General features: G+C 38.6%; 3 protein-coding genes across 4 annotated transcripts; 2 read left to right on the top strand and 1 right to left on the bottom strand.

The window, feature by feature from the left end:
• Positions 1 to 611: 611 nt before the first annotated feature.
• On the bottom strand, positions 612 to 13,344 carry LOC137730750 (uncharacterized). 2 transcript variants are annotated; one of them, XM_088687407.1, is made up of 6 exons: positions 13,143 to 13,344; positions 3,690 to 3,825; positions 2,787 to 3,410; positions 1,845 to 2,319; positions 1,598 to 1,679; positions 612 to 979 (listed from the first exon to the last, which is right to left on the bottom strand). In XM_088687407.1, exons 2-6 carry the CDS (start codon positions 3,784 to 3,786, stop codon positions 776 to 778), a joined length of 1,482 nt encoding a protein of 493 aa, XP_088543533.1. In that variant the 5' UTR covers positions 3,787 to 3,825; positions 13,143 to 13,344; the 3' UTR covers positions 612 to 775. The 2 variants fall into 2 exon arrangements, with proteins under 2 accessions (XP_088543533.1, XP_068325811.1); XM_068469710.2 differs by lacking the exon at positions 13,143 to 13,344 and adding an exon at positions 4,082 to 4,458.
• Positions 7,770 to 13,056, top strand: LOC137730748 (protein TOM THREE HOMOLOG 1). The gene is made up of 11 exons (XM_068469708.2): positions 7,770 to 8,233; positions 8,559 to 8,649; positions 8,761 to 8,813; positions 8,895 to 8,987; positions 9,079 to 9,150; positions 10,993 to 11,065; positions 11,149 to 11,194; positions 11,883 to 11,946; positions 12,041 to 12,094; positions 12,327 to 12,404; positions 12,523 to 13,056. The coding sequence occupies exons 1-11, from the start codon at positions 8,060 to 8,062 to the stop codon at positions 12,613 to 12,615; spliced, it is 891 nt and encodes a 296-aa protein (XP_068325809.1). The 5' UTR covers positions 7,770 to 8,059; the 3' UTR covers positions 12,616 to 13,056.
• Positions 13,345 to 14,815: 1,471 nt separating the features above from the next.
• LOC137732226 (inositol oxygenase 1) lies at positions 14,816 to 17,465 on the top strand. Its single transcript, XM_068471527.2, has 11 exons — positions 14,816 to 15,115; positions 15,219 to 15,327; positions 15,433 to 15,514; positions 15,611 to 15,815; positions 15,944 to 16,003; positions 16,101 to 16,153; positions 16,272 to 16,394; positions 16,519 to 16,588; positions 16,768 to 16,846; positions 16,986 to 17,067; positions 17,188 to 17,465. Exons 1-11 carry the CDS (start codon positions 15,085 to 15,087, stop codon positions 17,212 to 17,214), a joined length of 921 nt encoding a protein of 306 aa, XP_068327628.1. The 5' UTR covers positions 14,816 to 15,084; the 3' UTR covers positions 17,215 to 17,465.
• The last annotated feature ends 1,318 nt before the right edge of the window (positions 17,466 to 18,783 follow it).

Raw genomic sequence — 18,783 nt, 5'->3', positions numbered from 1 at the left:
AGTTAAATAATGCAGTTTATGATCGTTTTACTTATTGGATCACTAAACTTCATGTGAAATCTACATATTTTTTTTATCCCGCATATTCTAAGGTAAGTCAAAAATCAAAACAACCCTAATACTCATATTTTGCAAACGCATAAAAAATTAAAAATCGAAATAATTTTAATTCCAGCCAAGCCAAGGAGACAGTCATGTCATTGTAATTATTTTGGTAAGTACCTTAGGTGACATCCGTGTTTGTTATTTTGTGACATAGATACTTAAGTTTTTGTTTGGCAAAGTTGTTTCGTTTGTGTTTGGTTCACTTCGGAAGGCAAGTAATAAATCGTAAACTGGCTGTTTACCTTTTTATCCCTTCCTGGGTCCCACAACCACTGTGAAAACCATTTTTATAATGACCGGATTCCTTTTCACCAAATCCATCAAGTTCGAAATGCAGACTCTGCAATTTTAATCCAACAACTTTAAAAAGACTTCATGTTTGTAATCGTTAGATCAAATTTGAACGATCAGGATCCCAAACTCGGTGAATTGGTGGAAAGTCCTTTTTTAATCAGAATCCACATTCGTAAAACAGAATGTGAAAGACCAATATTACTCTTCTTAGGTGGAAAGAACAAACAAAATATTTTAAGCAAGCATTACCCCTTCGCCATGTTGACGATAATTACACTTGAGTACTTTACTTTCCGACTTTCATAGGTTAAGCCAAATCAAGTTTTTAGGTTTTTACATTAACATGGACATACATTTGCAGAATGTGGTTCCAATATCAAGAGCACCAACCCCAACACCAAAACGAGGACGGGATGCGACCGGTTTTGCGAATGTACTCTGCTTGATGTTCTGTTTTCGCTGCTTGCCGGTTTCTCCTGGCCTCCGCTGCTGCTCGCTTTTCTTGAGCCTTATGTCTTGCAGCTGCCAACTTATTCATAAGCTTGCCATTAGCGCGTCCTCTTATCCTTTCAACCTCTACCTGGAAGCAACAAATGTTAGTTTCAATAAACTGCATAGGTTCCAAGGGAATTCATAGATTAGAAGTTCAAAGTTTTGCTTATAAGTATCTGAAGTTGAGGGTTTTCTATGTTTTCGATACTCAACACTTATTATACGTATTTGAACAAATAAGTAAACAATTAACAAGATATATGTCATAAATAACTAGGCGGCCCGAAAAACTCAACCAGATAGAAGGCTGGCCTACTGTTCACATTTTTTAGTTATGAAAAGAAAGACCTAAAGTTCTTACACAACACGTCCACATTGCATTATGTCACAATAAGCAGGTACTCAAGGAATTTAGGGGAAGAACCGAAGAAGCCGTAGAGAGTGGAACTCTTCATCAGGAGCCAATGTCTTGCAGTTTAGCATGGTCAGTCTTAATGTTCCAGGTTAGCTATAATCTTACAATTTTAGAGATTAATCCAACACGGGTGACCTAATTTGGCTATTATCTTGTTGTCTAACGGAAGTTTGGATATTACTTGATAATATTTTCTTAAACATAATGAAAAGAGAAAATATAATACAAGATTAGCAATAGAGAATGGCTGCCACAACAAGAAGATCTCCAACAGAAAGCTACTATAAGTACCTCGATTTTCCTCATCTCAGCTTCTGTTTTTGCTTTCTGATGATTTTCCCAAGCTTGTATTTTCATCTCTTCACGCTTGAACCTGGATAATTGCAGTCATGGACACATGATCATTCCACAATTTGAAAATGCAGCATAAATAACAATTGTCCCTAAAAATCGAGTGTCATTATCTAACAATCCAGTTACAGTGGTAAGAGATGGATACTGTACAAAAAAGACACAAAAGAAGGGGATGTGAATTAACCTAGCCATATACTTGGCTTTCTCAGCTTCTTCCCATGCTGCTGCACGTGTCTCAACAATGCTTTTCCCCGGTTGTTCTTCTGGTGTAGTTTTCTGTGACGTGGATGCACCCTTATCCTCCTCCTTGCTAGCCCAAGCAGCGATGTTCATCTTACCCAACTGTGTCCCAAGAACCATTATCTCTCTCCTAGTTTTCATTTGTAACTCCTTTTCAGACAACTCCTTGTTAGGATTCTGGTTGATTGGAGATGAAGCTTGCGCAGCTCTGCTAGGAGTTGATGGCCTTGAATTAGTAGGACTGCGAATCGGTGTTGTTGCCCCCACTGGAGTTCCAGTCCTGGAGGGTTCCTGGCTAGCAATAGGCGTCATCTCTGTACCCATATCTCTCATTGAGACAGATCTTGCGGTTGAAGGAGGAGGAATAAATGTTGTTGTTCCATGAAACGCTGTAGAAGAATCATGCTGGCTAAGATTGACTGCGAAAATCATATGCAAATTGTGCAGCTAGTTAGTTCCAAATTGTAGCATAAAGCTCACTTTGTAAAGTTAATTTACGAGAAGGCAGGAAGATCGGTGAGTGTTATAAACAATTATAAAAGCAGTTACTTTCTGGTAGGCCTCACTTAACGATATGATATAACACAAGAACAAACCCATCGTTCTTCAAATAATTTCCCACACCAGACTCCAGTAAGGACATGGTGGAAACCGACTCAGTTCCTAGTAAGCATGGATTTCAATAAAAAAATGGTAATGTATCAAAAAGTTGTATCGAAGATCTGTGCGACCGAAAGTGTAAAAAAACATTCTAGAACACTGAACCAAGTGAAATTCCCGCTAGGATTAGCTTGATTTATAGTGCTGAAAATCTTATTCTATAAATAATGATGCAGTCATGAAACAAGAATCTCAACTGAACAAAACAAGAAAACCAAATTCTTACTTGCTGACTCTCCGACAGAGTTCTCAACCATGAGCACTGATTTGCCATATGAATCGGCAATGGGATATGGATCAGGCTCCCAACTTACACACTTCTGCCCTCCACTTTCCATCTTAGATTGATTTGTGTCAATTCGCTTCGTATCTGGTTCTTCAAAAATATCTACTTTTTGATCTGGAACTTCAACAACAACCTTTGTGCTCAATTGTTTACTCCCATAACCAAAGCTACCAGCCTTTCGCGATCCAACTCCTTGCCCAACCTGCATTTGAGCCTGCCCCATCTTTGGCCGGTTTGAAGTTGGGCTTGCTATCCATTTCTGAGCATCATCCCATTTGGACGGTGCTGGTTTGGAGAACGGCGCAAGAGGCACCCTTTGTGGGGCACGCTCTGCCTTCTGAAACTCAAATATGGATGAGGACACACCCATTGCATCATGCCCACTATCATAATCTAATGAAGGGTCTTCTTGGTTCCTAATTCTTGAATTGACTAATGTGCTATCCTTCAATCGCCGGTCACTAGCCATCTTCGGGCCTAATGAGTCGGCAGCATTCGAAGTCGAGCATTTGGGAAGAACACTCACAACATCTACATCTTTACAGTCATCAGAACCACCACCCCCTGCAAGAATCCAGTCAAAAGGGTAAGAACATCAATTTTTTATTTTTTTTTCGCAGCAACCCAACTGAAATGACAAAGTTTTAAGTTTAGTTAGGTTGGTACAAATGCATCAAGCAATCGTTGACTACTTTCTGTTTGTTTCCCGATAGAATACGAAATTTGACTACTTTCTACTAAACCGGAATCGCCACTGACCCAGTAGCTTTAATTCAGAGACTAAGAAATCTAAGATTCAAATAATCACTGATTAATTAAAAAAGGGAAAAATTAAGAGCTAACCAGTTTGATCATCACAGTCAGGAGGCTGAGATCTCAGAGTGAAAGCAGATTCAGAATCCTCCTTTTCCTTCCTCTTCTTCTCCACTCCCAGTAGCATACTCCTCAGCTTCCCTGGTGAAAATCCCCCACCTCCCACCTGCACTTTCAAATCCCCAATAAGCAATCCGATAAACCCAAAAATGGGTCTTTGTTTTTGTACCCAAGAAATGAGAAAGCTAAAATCTTTGAAGCAAATTCGTGAAAAATGATGGGTTTTTGAGATAAGATAATGAAATGTTGGATTTTGCACTATAAATTTGAAAACGATGGAATGTGAGAAGTAAAAAGTTAAAAAAAACGAACACATTGATTGTGCTGAAAAAAAAAAAGGAGAGAGAGAGAGAGAGAGGCACCTGAGGTTTTTGGATCCTTTCGTAATCCATGGAAATTGGGGGTGATAATATCATGCAACTCAATGTGTTGATGTAGAATTTCACTCAATCGTTCTCTCTCTCTCTCTCTCTCTCTCTCTCTCTCTCTCTCTAGAATGAATGAATGAATGCGTGGGTGGGTGAGCTTGCTTTTGCCTGTTTTGAGGACCTTGCGAGTTGCAGAGAGTGACTGAGGGTAGTACACAGACTGCAGTGAGTGGGGGAAGGAAGGAAGGAAAGTCAGGTCGCGGTCAGTCGGTCTTTCACTTTTTCAGGAAACTATTGATTCTTGCAGACAACGTAAAGGCTTTGGACCCGCTGAAAATAGTCCACTTTTAGCTTCTCTACCCTCTGCTGCTCTATTTGGTTTTTGACACAACACAAGAAATAAAATCTAAGCAAAAGTAATAAAAAAAATCGAAAATTTTAAATTTTAACGATAAGAATAAAATAAAAGATAAAATAAATAGTACCAATATTGACTCTTTAATATAAAAATATAATTTTTTGTTAAAATAAATAGTACCGATAGTTTTTCGTTAAAATTCCATAAAAACTACTGTAGCGAAAAATAGAAAAAGAACTCACTAATTTAGGGACCAGGAGACATTGGATGCTCTATTTTTTATTTATTATAATTTGGGCGTGGGATGGGCCTTGTGTCTCCCCCAGGATCCCAATGCAGAAGAGATCTTGTTTTTTTTTTATGGCTTGATAGACACCGTCGCAAGCAAAAGATGCTCGGTAGGGTTAATTGATTAGAACAAGTTTTACTTTGCACTACTGTTGGTGTTTACAGTTAGATGATCGGTCTCCAAATACATACGGTCCTCGTTACTTTGTGAGAAATATTGTGCGGATGACGGGTCTTTAATGGACTTACAATTTATCAATTCATGATTTTTTTGTTAAAGAATGTAAAAGTTCACATCGCACCGAATTAAATTAGATTCCAGATAGTATCAATATTGATTAGTTGTGTGTCAAATCAACCCTTTCTACAATTTTTGAATGCATTTAAATAAGAAACATTACATTTTCAAGAAAAATGAGATTTTTTTAGTAAATGTACGATACTCATTGATAGAAGATTGAAATACGAAAAACAAAATAGGTGTATACAGTGGTCATCGATAAAAACTTTGTCGGGGATTTAACATGGATGAAGGGAAAAAAAGTATTCCGCACCATGAGAGGTTACATATGATTACTATCTTCAATTAAAAGGTCTATTATTACATTAGGAGATTCCTCGAACCAAGCTATCGGAGTATCGAGAGTTAAACCCAATCTAGCTAACATGTGTGTCACCTTATTCGTCGAGCCAAATGACCTTGCAATGAGTAAAACCATTTAAAAGTTATATAGTATATGCAATAATGTGCCCGAAACCAAGTTTTCAAGACATGAAACAACACAAAGGTTTTCACTTGGTGAGTTGTGTATGCATTGAATTGATGATATGCAAACATACTTTAGATGACAAGCTGAAATTTAGTGTGACAATAACACCAATTGGACTTCTTCTACTCTTTTGACCGTTCAAAATCCGTCAGTTGGCCACATGCCCCCCAAAACTTCATTTACTCATTTGGTACTACCTGGACGGTCAAACTTAGAATGTTGGGTTTGACCATTTTTATCATTATTTGAGGTATAAACTTTAATTTTAGTGTCAATTTGTTCCAAAATGTGCGTGACATAAAGCTTAAACGCGACTATCATACTTTAATACATATTTGGTTCTATCGTCCAATTCTACCGAAGTAGCCTAAATGTACCCATGTAGGGGCACTTAACTTAAACTTACTTGGTACGAGGATGAGAAGGAACGAAATGAGAAAGAAAACAGTGTATTCGTTTTGGTTATTTTAAAGTAGTTTAAAATAAATGTAAAATCTTAAACATAAACTTGAAATTAGACAATGACATTTTAACATCTTTTAATGTTTTGTTATTCAATGCGTATGTTTAATTACTATTACATAAAACAATTATAATAAATGTTTTAAAACAAAAATAATAATAGAATTAAAAGGATATAACATTTAATAATTAATTATAAAAGATGAAGTTATGAAGTGCTTTAAATCTGGCAAAAATGTGAACACTGTCGATTCATGTTAAATTTCGTTTATCAATTAAAATATTATTACATTTTTATACTGTTAATGCTAGCATAAACATTTTGAAATCTAAAGATGCTATAATATGGATTGGATCCCATCCGGATTCACTTTGTGAGAATCTTCATATCTTAGTCATTTATCGTGTACCATACGATAGGAAATCATTTGATTTTTTTTCTTTAAAATTAAACACAAATAATATATGACGAAAAATGACTGCACAACGTGTGACATCCCACATCGCCCAAGGGAGTGATCCTTATATGTATATTCTCATCCCTATCTAGCACGAGGCCTTTTGGGAACTCACTAGTTTCGGGTTCCATGAGAACTCCGAAGTTAAGCGAGTAGCGCATGAGAACATTCCCAGGATGGGTGATCCATTGGGAAGTTCTCGTGTGAATTCCCAGAAACAAAATCGTGAGGGCGTGGTTGGTGCCCAAAGCGGACAATATCGTGCTACGATGGTGAAGCGGGCTCAGAAAGTGGTCCTCCCGGGCTGGGATGTGACAATTTAGAATTAGAGCCTAACCCTGGGCGTGGTGTGCCGACGAGGACGTTGGGCCCCTAAGCGGGGTGGATTGTGACATCCTATGTCGCCCAGGGGAGTGATCCTTATATGTATATTCTCATCCCTACCTAGCACGAGGCCTTTTGGGAGCTCACTGGTTTCGAGTTTCATGGGAACTTCGAAGTTAAGCGAGTAGCGCACGAGAACACTTCCAGGATGGGTGACCCATTGGGAAGTTCTCGTGTGAGTTCCCAGAAACAAAACCGTGAGGGTGTGATCGGGGCCCAAAGCGGACAATATCATGCTACCGTGGTGGAACGGGCTTGGGAAGTGGTCCCCCCAGGGCGGGATGTGACACAACGTATGATGAACAGTTAGAATGTAGAAATCCATAAAATTCTAGATCAGGAGAAAATCCTCACAAAATAGATTCGAAGAGGATGCTCTGTAAAATAGTATTTGATAAGAAGCTTTTTGGGAGATCACTGGTTTCGAGTTCCATGGGAACTCCGAAGTTAAGCAAGTAGCGCACGAGAACACTCCTAGGATGGGTGACCCATTGGGAAGTTCTCGTGTGAGTCCCAGAAACAAAACCGTGAGGGTGTGGTCGGGGCCCAAAGCGGACAATATTGTGCTACGGTAGTGGAGCGGGTCTGGGAAGTGATCCCCTAGGACGGGATGTGACACAACGTATGATGAACGGTTAAAATGTAGAAATCCATAAAATTCTAGATCAGGAGAAAATTCTCACAAAATAGATTCGAAGAGGATGCTTCGTAAAATAGCATTGGATAAGTATCATAAGATGTTAAATGGCCGTTCAGGATGGAGGTGGCAATCCCGCAAGCGTCTACAATCTGGCGTTTCGGCAGGACGAGCGTACGCGTCACGCGTGTAAAACGATTGAAAAGATAGATAAGGGCCTAATAAATCAAAGTTGGAGAAGCAACAGCACCAAGCCCATAAATGTAAAAAGCCCAACAACCCACACCTCCGCTTCGGGCTCGGATTCTCCCATTTTTGCCGGCCGTTTTGTAATTTTCAGTTTCACGAGAGTAAAAAAAATAAAAGAAAAGGAAAATAAAGAAGAAAAAAGAGTTGGCGATTGAATTTAAATTGGTTTGGATTTTGATTGGTTCCTTCTCTCTTTCTTCTTCGCTTTCTCGCGGGGCGATTGCAGTATCGTTTCTCAATTCTCGACAACCTCTTCGGTTTTAGGATTCAGAAAAGTGAGTGATAATTGTATATTTACGTATTAATATTAGCAATAAATTGGTAAAAACAAACTACATAAAAAAGTAGGCATTGGTGGAGGTTCGAATGGCTCGTAGCGGCGGCGGCGGCGGAGTCGGGGTGATGGAGTCGGCGGTGATAGCGTACAACCTGAGAGACGCATCGAGTTGGTGGCACGACATCAATGCCTCCCCTATTTGGCAAGACCGCATATTTCATGCCCTTGCTATTCTCTACGGTCTCGTCGCTATCGTTGCCCTGGTATTTATCTCAATCTCTATGTATATCTTTATTTATTTGTATATATGTATGTATATATTTATACATCTGTTATCTGTAAGTGACGATTTTAATTTGTCGAGCTGAATTCTGAATCTTTAATGCTAGGATTTGTAGTTTTCATTTGGTTGCTTCGAATTTGAAGGAAAAGATACGAGCACTTTGGAGTTGTGTGTGTGTTTATGTTTAATTCTATCGTGTACTGTTATTAATTTCAAGATTAATGTAGAAATTTATTACTTTCAAGATGAATGTAGAAATTTGGTGAAGATTTATATGTTAATTTGGTGTATTTATTCAATACCAGGTTCAATTGATTCGGATACAATTGAGAGTGCCGGAGTACGGTTGGACCACGCAGAAAGTATTCCACTTTCTTAATTTTGTTGTCAATGGAGGTTTGTATCTTATTTATCGTGGCTGGTTCAGTTTCGGGATTTTATTTGCATTCATGATTATGCGTTGTGTGCAAATGTTTACTTATTTATCTCTTTTTGATATTCTTGTAGTTCGATCAGCAGTGTTTGTGTTCCGCCGGCAAGTGCAGAAGCTGCATCCAGAGGTTGAATTCTATCGTCGGTGCCATTTTCTTAATTTTAGTTGTTCTTAATAGCTGCTAAGTTAATTTGTTTTTTCTTGGCAGATTGTCCGACATATCTTGCTCGATATGCCGAGTCTTGCCTTCTTCACTACCTATGCGCTCTTGGTTCTTTTCTGGGCTGAAATTTACTATCAGGTTACAAGTGCTCCATGTATATGATTTCCTTTGTGCGGGTGGTTTTGGATTAAAGTGGTTTGATTACAACCCTTATGTGTAAATTGAACAGGCACGCACTGTTTCTACAGATGGACTGAGGCCAAGCTTCTTGACTGTCAATGCTGTGGTTTATGTGATTCAGGTGAAATTTATACTCAACTGTTTCACTTTAAGTCCCCATAAAGGGGAGCTTTTGGAGTTGGATTCTTCAACATGGAAGCAAGTCAGGGTTCTGAATAGAGCATTACGTTCATCTTAATCTTTCTTTTTGCCATATTTGTTTGTTTATTTCTTTTATTCACGTGTATGTAGAATTTTTTGATTATATGTAGGACCCTGACCCTGTAAACAGTGCTGTTGAAGAGTTTCTGAAGAAACCTTCTTTATATTTACACAAGATCCCCTTCATGAATATGATTCCTAAGAACTTTTTGTTAGTGTATTTTGATGAAATATAGGTGCAACCCGATGACAATCAAGCAATTAAAACTGATAGATATGTTCAATGGGTTCTAAGGGCTCAGAGAAGGTAAAGTAATTTAGATAAAGTTACTAAGTTTGGAAGGATAAACGATATTCAACAGGAGTAGCATGTTAGGGTTTTAGAATTTCTTTATGGTTTAGCTTATGTTGACTGGAAGCACCCAAGGGGTTTATCGAGTTTTTTTATTAGATATTGTAAAATGCAAAAAAGTAAATAAAAGGTAGCAGGGTAATGGTTTTGTTATGTGTGCACAGTTTATGCTTTGACCTACAGTTGACTGGAAGCACCCAAAGGGTGTGGTTTTGTTAAATATCATGCTGGCTCGGAATATATAACTCATTTATGCTGGATAATTAGGTTTACAATCAGATCCATATCTTTCCGTTATATGCTTTTTTTTGCATGGGAGGGAAAAGAATGGGATGATTTAGATATAGCATCAATAGGGTGTGTTCCCTTTTCCCTGCCGTCTCCTTCTCTTTTGACATGTTATATAATGTTATAAAAGCAAGAGAACTGCTCCTATGTGTACGTGCATATTATTTGGAATTGACCTTTGCTCAAGGTCCTTGCTAATGAATTCATTAACTAAGTGTCTTCGCATTATACTAATATTATTCCACCTAACTTCAAGATTATTTTGGAAGATGGAAAGGTGAACTAAATCATGCTGTATTTTTATTTTCCTTAAAGGGAAATAAAATTAAAGTTGAAGCACTTTCCATTCCTTCCCTTTTTCTATACTTGCATATTCTATCACGGAATCATCTCTCTCTCTCTCTCTCTCTCTCTCTCTCTGACATCATGCAAATGATGATCATCTTCCTCACTCTCTTTGTGGACACACACCCATGCGCACACATATATCATTTTAAGCTCCTACTCACCCGTTTGCATGAAATCTATGCTTAACCACTGATATCCAAACCTCAATATGTAGAGAATTACTGTCATTCCACCCTATCATGTTCTCACTCTTGCAAAGTCTTGCTAGGTTAAGCTTTCATGTTTGCCACCCATTATGTCAAAAACAGTTTCTTCTCATTTCCACCTATGTATAAGTTGAGTTGAAACTCTGAAAATACATCAAAATATTGGTCTTGATGAATTCAAAATTTCAGAATTTATAGTAAATAGTTTGGGGATTGTTTCACTGAACAGTGGAGAGAGCGTTTTGGGGTACCTGTTTGAATTAGGAACATTGACTACTTGAATTCAAAATTTCAGAAATTATAGTAATAATTTGGGGATTGTTTCAGAGTGGTTAGGGGTACCAGTCTGAAGTAGGACCATTGACTACTTTTTGGATATTCATTATAGTTGATATGGTACTGATTATGCTTATTGTAGTACACCTATGTAGTATGTTTCTGCGTAGTTCTATACTTCTATGTATATTGATGGTTTGTAGCGTGAAGTACCTGGGAGTTGCTTGTTTACATGTTGGGAATGCTACTGATATCATCTAATAGTATTTTTGTTTTGGTTTACTTGTTACAGATTGCTATGTGGTTGATATTATGGTGGAAGCCTATCCCAGTTCTGCTCACCTTATCTAAGATGTTCTTTGCAGGTATTTTTTTCACTGAGCACGTATAGGTTTTGAAGATATGTAGTTTATCTTGATAATCTGTTATTCTAAGACACATTCTGCAGGTGTGTCATTATTCGCAGCCCTTGGGTTTCTTCTATATGGTGGAAGGTAATTGCTCTGCATTTGGTTGTTTGCTGCTGGTTTTTGGACATATGAAACATCTAACTTGCAAAATTGTAACAAAAAGAAAAAACTGGAATTCACTTACCTCCACATAACTTTACTTGTTTGAATCAAATTCATACCGTGTTTGGCTCTACATGACCAACATCACACATCAGGACATTTAAGATGCATGGAAGCTGTGGCTGAAGTTCAATAGATATGATGTTCCTGCCAATGTTTTCTTGCCCAGAAGAGCAAATAATTGAAACAAATAAGCACTATACTGAGGCTTCTTGAACAATTATAGTTTCATAAATGCATCATACTTGATGGATCCATAGAAAGTTGTCATTTTGCCTTTTGTGTTACTTATGTGCAGCTGCCACTGAATTCTTTGTCCCTCACTCCCTCTATACTAGAAAAAACGGTTCTACTTCTCCCTCACTCCCTCTATACTTTGTTAGTCTTCAAGGTTTTTGTCGTTTAGGGAGGTATGGCTCTCATGATGTTTGAATGATATTTTTTGGGCACCTGTAAGATGGGTGAGCGATGAAATGTCTGTGTTGCACCATCCCCTTAATGTGATGGAATGTCATTACTTTCAGAAGATTAGTATCTTGTGCAGGCTATAGTTAATTTTACCTATCCACTGATTATTTGGGCAATGTTCTAATGCTGTTGTTGCTGGCAGACTCTTCTTGATGTTGCAGAGATTTCCTGTAGAATCAAAAGGACGACGGAAGAAGCTGCAGGAGGTAAAGACTTGAACAAGATTGTTTTGAGGACCCGTAAGTTCTCATCGCAGATGTACTCACTTTCGTTTTGTTTTGTGTCTTTTGACTTTGACAGGTTGGCTATGTGACAACCATATGTTTTGCATGTTTCCTTGTCAGATGCATAATGGTAAGTGCTTGAATTTTTTTGGATTCCACCTACTAATCCTTGAACTTGAGGAAGTTTGATGTTTTTAAGTAGGTCGAAGTTTTACAATCAAAATCACATAGATGGTACATATCATGTGTGTGCACAAGTACACGACCAAATTTGGATTGGATGTTGAAGCCACAGCTGAATTGTTGCATCTGCTTTATTGTTTCCTCACTTAAGCATCCATTATTCTTCTCTTGTGCTACAGATGTGCTTCAACGCATTCGATCAAGCTGCTGACCTTGATGTTTTGAGTCACCCGGTTCTAAACTTTATATATTACCTGGTAAGCATCTGGTTTATAATTTTTGTTGGCTAACCATCCTTTTTTGCCCCCATAAACTTCATTGGATCTTCAATTCTTTGCCTTTAAAATTTCTTGCGGCCTTGCACGTTCTTTGCAGTTGGTGGAGATATTGCCCTCTTCTTTGGTCCTTTTCATTTTGAGGAAGTTGCCTCCAAAGCGTGGGATCACACAATATCACCCGATTCGCTGAGATGATGGAGAAACATCCGATGATAGAAAACGAAGAACAGACTTACAGTACACAACTTTGAAATGCTTATCTACCGAATGGGGAGAACGAAGTATTGGAAAGAGGCGGAAAAGGTGACCACTATGGGCTTTGAGAAGCAGCTTTATTGGATACTGAGTGTTGGTTCTTAGCAAGGGATGGTAGCTTTGTTGAAAAGAAACGCCCTTTAAAGGATTGTCAAATATGTAAGAATCGTGATCTTTTATTTTGATTGTGTTGAATCAGACTGACTGGTGTTGCTTTGTTGATTGGAAAGGGGGCTGAAAAAAACAGTGTTTTATGTATGATTGGAAGGTAAAGTGTGTTAGTTTGTTCTATTTCACGAACTCGGGATCGATCAGTATTTTCGGACATTTGTATTTTTGAATGAGATGCGGAAATGTGCAGTCTGTGTTAGTTTTATATACTTTGGATATGATGATTATTGCTGAGATTGCATGGAAAGGTTTATATGTAGGAAGTAATTTGATTCGGCAGAAGAAGCATACCTTGTTCCGGGACTGCAAGCTTCCTTGGTCGTCGTCAATGGTTTATGTCCTTCGGGGGTTGCACCGGAAACTCCAAGGTGGCAGACGAGATTGGCTTTCATCATCTGGTTGAACACGAATGGAGACGAAGGCGTTTGAGATGGTGGATTGGAGTGATTAGGATTGTGAAGGTAGATGGTTGACGATACGATATAAGGAATTGGTTTCGCCCTCTACTAGTCCTACTGACCTGGTGTATGAATTGAATGGTAGGTTTTCCCTCTCATTTTTTAAAGTAGGTTTTGAATGGTAGTTAATGTCCAACGGAGAAAATTAGAGGTTTTAGTTTCCAATTTAGAGTCTGATTAAAGGCACATAATGAGATTACTGAAACTTGTAAAACTCGGATTACTTGGCAAGCGTGGACTTGATCACATTGGCTATACGCTATGCTTGTCCGACCATTCAAAATCAATAATCCAAATGAAGTGCCGACATGTCCATATTATTGATTTTATCAATATTTTTGTTTTTGTTGTAAAATCGATGGTGTGTGCAGTGGAATAAATAAAACAATACATAAAATTTACGAGGCTCCTCTACAATCAGTGTGACTGGAGTACGTCCTCAGGGCAGTGTTGGTATTTTCATTATAATTTAGAATAATAAGAGTTCAAAATAACTCTCTTTATTATCCCCTCTCTTTTCTCTCTTCCTCTTCTTCTCTTTTCTCTCTTCCTCTTTCTTTTTTTTTCACAAAACTCTTCCGTGAACCTCTTCTTCATTCATTTTATAAGCAAAGAACACTATTCACTTTACAAATTTTTCACAAATGAATAGTGAAAATATAGTAACAAATTATTCATGTGAGTCATCCACATATTATTCACAATAGTTTTATAATTGGTGCTATCTCAAATGATATGCTTGTCAATAAAAATTTACGCAAAGTTTGCCAGTTTGACTTTTTTTGTTTTTTTTATTCAAGGCACTCCTAGTGCAACCCCAAGCAAAAAACTTCACTGCTTTGTTTTCACAACTCGAACTTGTGATATTTTGTTTACAAAGGAGCAACTTTTTCTTACGCCAAGGATTGCCCTTTTCAATAATCCATATCACAAAAAATAAAATAGGAAAAAAATATGTAAATATTATATTGAAAATCTAATGATATGGTTAGTAAAAATTAAAATTACCAAAATAAGGTACTTCTGGAAGCAAAGAAAACCCAAAAGCAAAGAGCCATTAGCGGAGCGTTTAAGGACTCAGGACTCAGGGCCTTCAAACAGGCCCAACAAGTGAAGAGCGGTAAGGTTTAGTCGTCTAGTCAAGACCGCGTCATGCGGGCCCCACTATGCCACCCTCCTTCCTTCTAAACCGTCCACCACAGCTGTAGCTGACTCAGCATCCACATGGAGGTAAAATCCACAACGAGCTCCCTGACGTCATAAAAACATATTTATCCTTAAACGTATTTAGAAAAATAAAAAGAGAATTTTAACGAAAAGCCTACTGTTTACTTTAACGAAAAATCATATTTTTATATTAAAAAATCAATCCTGATACTATTTACTTTACTCTTTATTTTATTTTAATCATTTAAACTCAAAGTTTTTAATTCATCAGTTTTTCTAAATAAAAAAATGGAGAGAGAGGATGACAGCTAATATTATAGCATGTCTGCATGTCCAGGTGAAATGGTGGGCTTGCGTACGTTACCGTTGTTTGTTTGCTGTTTATCTCTCACATTCACAGATTCTTGGAAATATTTTCAGTGAAGGACTCGGTGAGCGGGAATTCTCACGGAAGGACTCGGTTACTGGGAATTCTCACGGAAGGACTCTCCGGCTAGCTATAAATACTTTCACATTTTCCCCCACACCCTCACCATGCTATTACAATCGCCACCGCCTCCGACGTTTCTCCCCAATCGGTCTTTTAGATTGCTCGTCGACTCCGCAGGATGACCATCCTCGTTCAGCAGCCCGACTTTGGTATATTTCTCCCCCATCTTATATATTTATATATATGTACACACACACACATGCATGTAGGGGTGCTGATAATTTTCTTGAATTATTACTAATTGAATTTTAGGAGCGGTTGAGGCCGAGGAGAAGGTCTCTGAATCTGGCGAGGAAAATGAGTTGGTGTTGGATGGTGGGTTTTTGGAGCCTCCGACGAACGCATTCGGCCACACTTTCAGGTATTGTTCTTGCCATTTCTAAGAAATGTGCAAATTACAGTTGCAAGTCATTGGTTTTAATGTTTCCATTCGTAGAATATATGAAATTATATCATGCAAATGCAGGGATTATGATGTTAGCAGCGAGCGGCGAGATGGGGTCGAGGAGTTCTACAGAATCAATCACATTTACCAGAGCGTCGACTTTGTAAACAATCAGCTGCTAATTTGGTTTTTCTTTGATTTCCTAATTAGGTCATTGCTTTATGTATTGATTGGTTGGATGTTTAACAATTGATTGCAGGTGAAGCGGATGAGGGAAGAATATGGAAAACTGGATAAGGTGGAAATGAGCATATGGGAATGCTGTGAACATCTCAACCAAGTTGTGGATGAGAGTGATCCCGACTTGGATGAGCCCCAGATCGAGCATCTCTTGCAGACCGCGGAAGCTATCAGAAAGGACTATCCTAATGAAGGATGGCTGCACTTGACTGCCTTGATCCATGGTATACTATACTTGTACAATCGTTATTAATTAATTACGTGCTTCTCTAATCTGAGTCGTATCTGTTGTAAATTTAGCTTATCATGAGGACCATTTGCTTAAATTAACTTTGTTCTTCATGACATTTAGATCTTGGCAAGGTTCTTAATCTTCCTGCTTTCGGGGAGCTTCCTCAGTGGGCTGTTGTAGGTGAGGACCATCTTCTTGTTTAACCTTTGGTCGTTGAATCCGTCGTCTGTTTCATTTTGTTATTATGAAACTAACTGAGACTGTTTGTTAATTACAGGTGACACATTTCCTGTCGGGTGTGCCTTCGATGAGTCAATTGTTCATCACAAGGTCTTTCTCTCACAAATTTTGTACCATGTTCCATCGTCAAAGTATGAAATGATTCAGTTCACTAACATTATGTTCATTTGTCGATAGTCTCTAATATTGAATCGGGTTGGCCTTGCAGCATTTCAAGGAAAATCCTGACTACAACAATCCTGCTTATAATACTAAGTACGGAATCTATTCTGAGGGCTGCGGACTTGACAATGTACTGATGTCATGGGGCCACGATGACTACATGTACTTGGTACGTTTAGCAAACGCTCTTCCAACCACTGCAAGGCGGAGAGCCTTGTTGGCTTGGAGTCACCATTTTTTAATAATGTTTTCAGTCTTACAATGGTAATCTTACTTCGGTTTTGTGTGTACAGGTGGCCAAGGAGAACAAAAGCACTCTCCCTTCGGCTGGTCTTTTCATTATCAGATACCATTCATTTTATGGTACATTTCCTTACCCTCGCAAAGCAGAGAGCCCTGTTGGCCCCCTTTCCTTCAATTGCGCTACTTGACACAACATGTAGCAGACACACACACACACACACACACTCACTGTCTCTCTCTCTCTCCCTCTCTGGTTTCAAGTTAATATTTAGTATTTATGGATCAAATTTACTTTGCAGCTTTACACAAGGCAGGAGCATATAAGCACTTGATGAATGAAGAGGACATTGAGAACTTGAAGTGGCTCAAAGTATTCAAGTAAGAATATTCACTTCTCAATATAAGACTGTGTAACCGAAGATAGACGCGATATCCTTCCAAACATATGTTCGACATACTGGTTTACAAATTTTGATAAAACAATAAGGACGAACTAACTTTGCTTCTCTGTATGCAGCAAGTATGACCTTTACAGCAAGAGCAAAGTTCGCATCGGTGTTGAGAAAGTCAAGCCCTACTATCTCTCTCTGATTGAGAAGGTAGAGATTCAAGATCATGAGTTCTCATCTCCTTACGTTTCTGTGAATCGGATCATTTTGATTTCGTTCTTTTTTCCCATCGGTTCTCTGTGTTCTTAAAATTTGACTATTGTGTTGCAGTACTTTCCTGCAAAGCTGAGATGGTGAAGGTGAAATTGGGAGAGCTCGAAAGTTGGATCAGTGAATAAAGCAGATGGGTGGTAGTTGAATAAAGGCGCTGATTTAGGAGGACTTTCATTGCCTTTTCTTTTTTCTTTGTTCCCTTTGTTCCCTTTGTTGTCCCTTTTATGTTGGTTTGCTTTCGGGGAGCTGCTTTACCTTTACTCTGACTGGTATATGTCGGAGTGTAATTAGGATGCTACCTCTGCAGTTATTCCATTGCGCTTTGTTTTCTCAGACACCTGCTGTGTTCTTCCCACGTTTTTTTTTTTTTTTTAAACTACTGTTTGGGCTCAACTTAGAGTCATTTTCGGCCCAATAGCATTCATCTATAATCTTGTTATGGGCCGTCCAGTTAAGGTCGGTCGAATCCTATTAAGAAGAGGTTTGATTTGGATAGGGGTGAGTTAGTCGAATCCTAGTGCAACTAGGAGTCTTAAGGCTAAGGACCGTTGAGAATTAGGGGATGAATCTGGTTTGTTAAAGAGCTTAGTTCAAAGTCCTATAGGAATTAGGATTGGCCGAAACCTGATCGGAATACGTTGATGAGTTTTAATCCTAGTACATTTTTAGTTCGGCAATGAAGGGATTCGCTGCTATAAATAGAGAAGATAGTGCATCATTCAAGCCCCTCCAATTTAACACACAAATTGCCCTGCGCAAAGCTTCTCAACAACCTTTGAGATTTTATCCTCTTCCCTTTTCTTCTCACCAACACATCTAAAGTTTGGATAAACAACACTGTGAAGGCAACCGACGACATCTTCAGTTTGGATAAACAACACTGGAGCTATAGAATTAGCCGATCAAGGAGCACCTTCAGTTTGGATAAACAACATTGCTTCAAGACCGACTGGTTATTTATCCAAGTCTCGATCGACAAAGATTTTCGAGTCCTTGTTGGTGGAGGTCATCTCATTAGCCTTCCTAGTGAAGTGAAGTGTTACAGGTTACTAGGCTCAGCACGTTGAATGCCGAGTTGTTTTATGATTGGATATTCACAAATATCTTTTAGGGTTCGGCATTTTGACGACCGAACCACATTTACAATCAAGACGTATATCTCATTTGAGTACTTGTGTCCATATAGTTTGGTACCAGTTCGCGAGTGCTTATACTCTCACGAATACAATCACTATAACCGAACCTGGTGCTAACGATTTTTGAACTTCGCAGAACTAGCAGTCTTGTCTTCAGGCTCTAAAACCCAAAGGCTGAGACGTGTTCTTTCCTCGGCTGCAGTTGCAAGATCGAGAAGTCAGCAGTGCTCCCAATGTGACATCAATACATTATACTCCCCGGCCAATTTCGGGCGACAAGTTGGCATGCCCCGAACGCAACTGAAGGATGTAGTTAGTTTATTAATTACTCGGCCTGCACGCCACGTAGGTTTGGTAGTTTTTATGGTCAACAACTACATAAGGTGATTTGCTAACCACTTTCAATGGGTGGGATACCCTACTAACTTGAAAGCTTAGTGTGTGTTTTATTTGACTCAACATGAGGTGATAATGAATCACCACCCACTTGATTGATCAATCGAACAACCAATCACTT

This window comes from Pyrus communis, chromosome 16 (genome assembly GCF_041283825.1).
Source record: "Pyrus communis isolate YQ-2024b chromosome 16, ASM4128382v1, whole genome shotgun sequence".
Lineage (NCBI taxonomy): Eukaryota > Viridiplantae > Streptophyta > Magnoliopsida > Rosales > Rosaceae > Pyrus > Pyrus communis.
This window is presented reverse-complemented; position numbering and strand designations above follow the sequence as displayed.

Excerpts from the sequence above, each read along its gene's own strand:
- LOC137730750 (XM_068469710.2), bottom strand. The coding sequence starts at position 4,135 with ATGATATTATCACCCCCAATTTCCATGGATTACGAAAGGATCCAAAAA. Across the intron at positions 3,411-3,689 it reads TGACTGTGATGATCAAACTG|GGGGTGGTGGTTCTGATGAC; the intron begins GTTAGCTCTTAA and ends GGATTCTTGCAG. Across the intron at positions 1,680-1,844 it reads AAAGCCAAGTATATGGCTAG|GTTCAAGCGTGAAGAGATGA; the intron begins GTTAATTCACAT and ends GCAATTATCCAG.
- LOC137730748 (XM_068469708.2), top strand. The coding sequence starts at position 8,060 with ATGGCTCGTAGCGGCGGCGGCGGCGGAGTCGGGGTGATGGAGTCGGCG. Across the intron at positions 8,234-8,558 it reads TCGTCGCTATCGTTGCCCTG|GTTCAATTGATTCGGATACA; the intron begins GTATTTATCTCA and ends ATTCAATACCAG. Across the intron at positions 11,195-11,882 it reads TTTCTTCTATATGGTGGAAG|ACTCTTCTTGATGTTGCAGA; the intron begins GTAATTGCTCTG and ends TGTTGCTGGCAG.
- LOC137732226 (XM_068471527.2), top strand. The coding sequence starts at position 15,085 with ATGACCATCCTCGTTCAGCAGCCCGACTTTG. Across the intron at positions 15,328-15,432 it reads GCATTCGGCCACACTTTCAG|GGATTATGATGTTAGCAGCG; the intron begins GTATTGTTCTTG and ends ATGCAAATGCAG. Across the intron at positions 16,847-16,985 it reads AAGTGGCTCAAAGTATTCAA|CAAGTATGACCTTTACAGCA; the intron begins GTAAGAATATTC and ends CTCTGTATGCAG.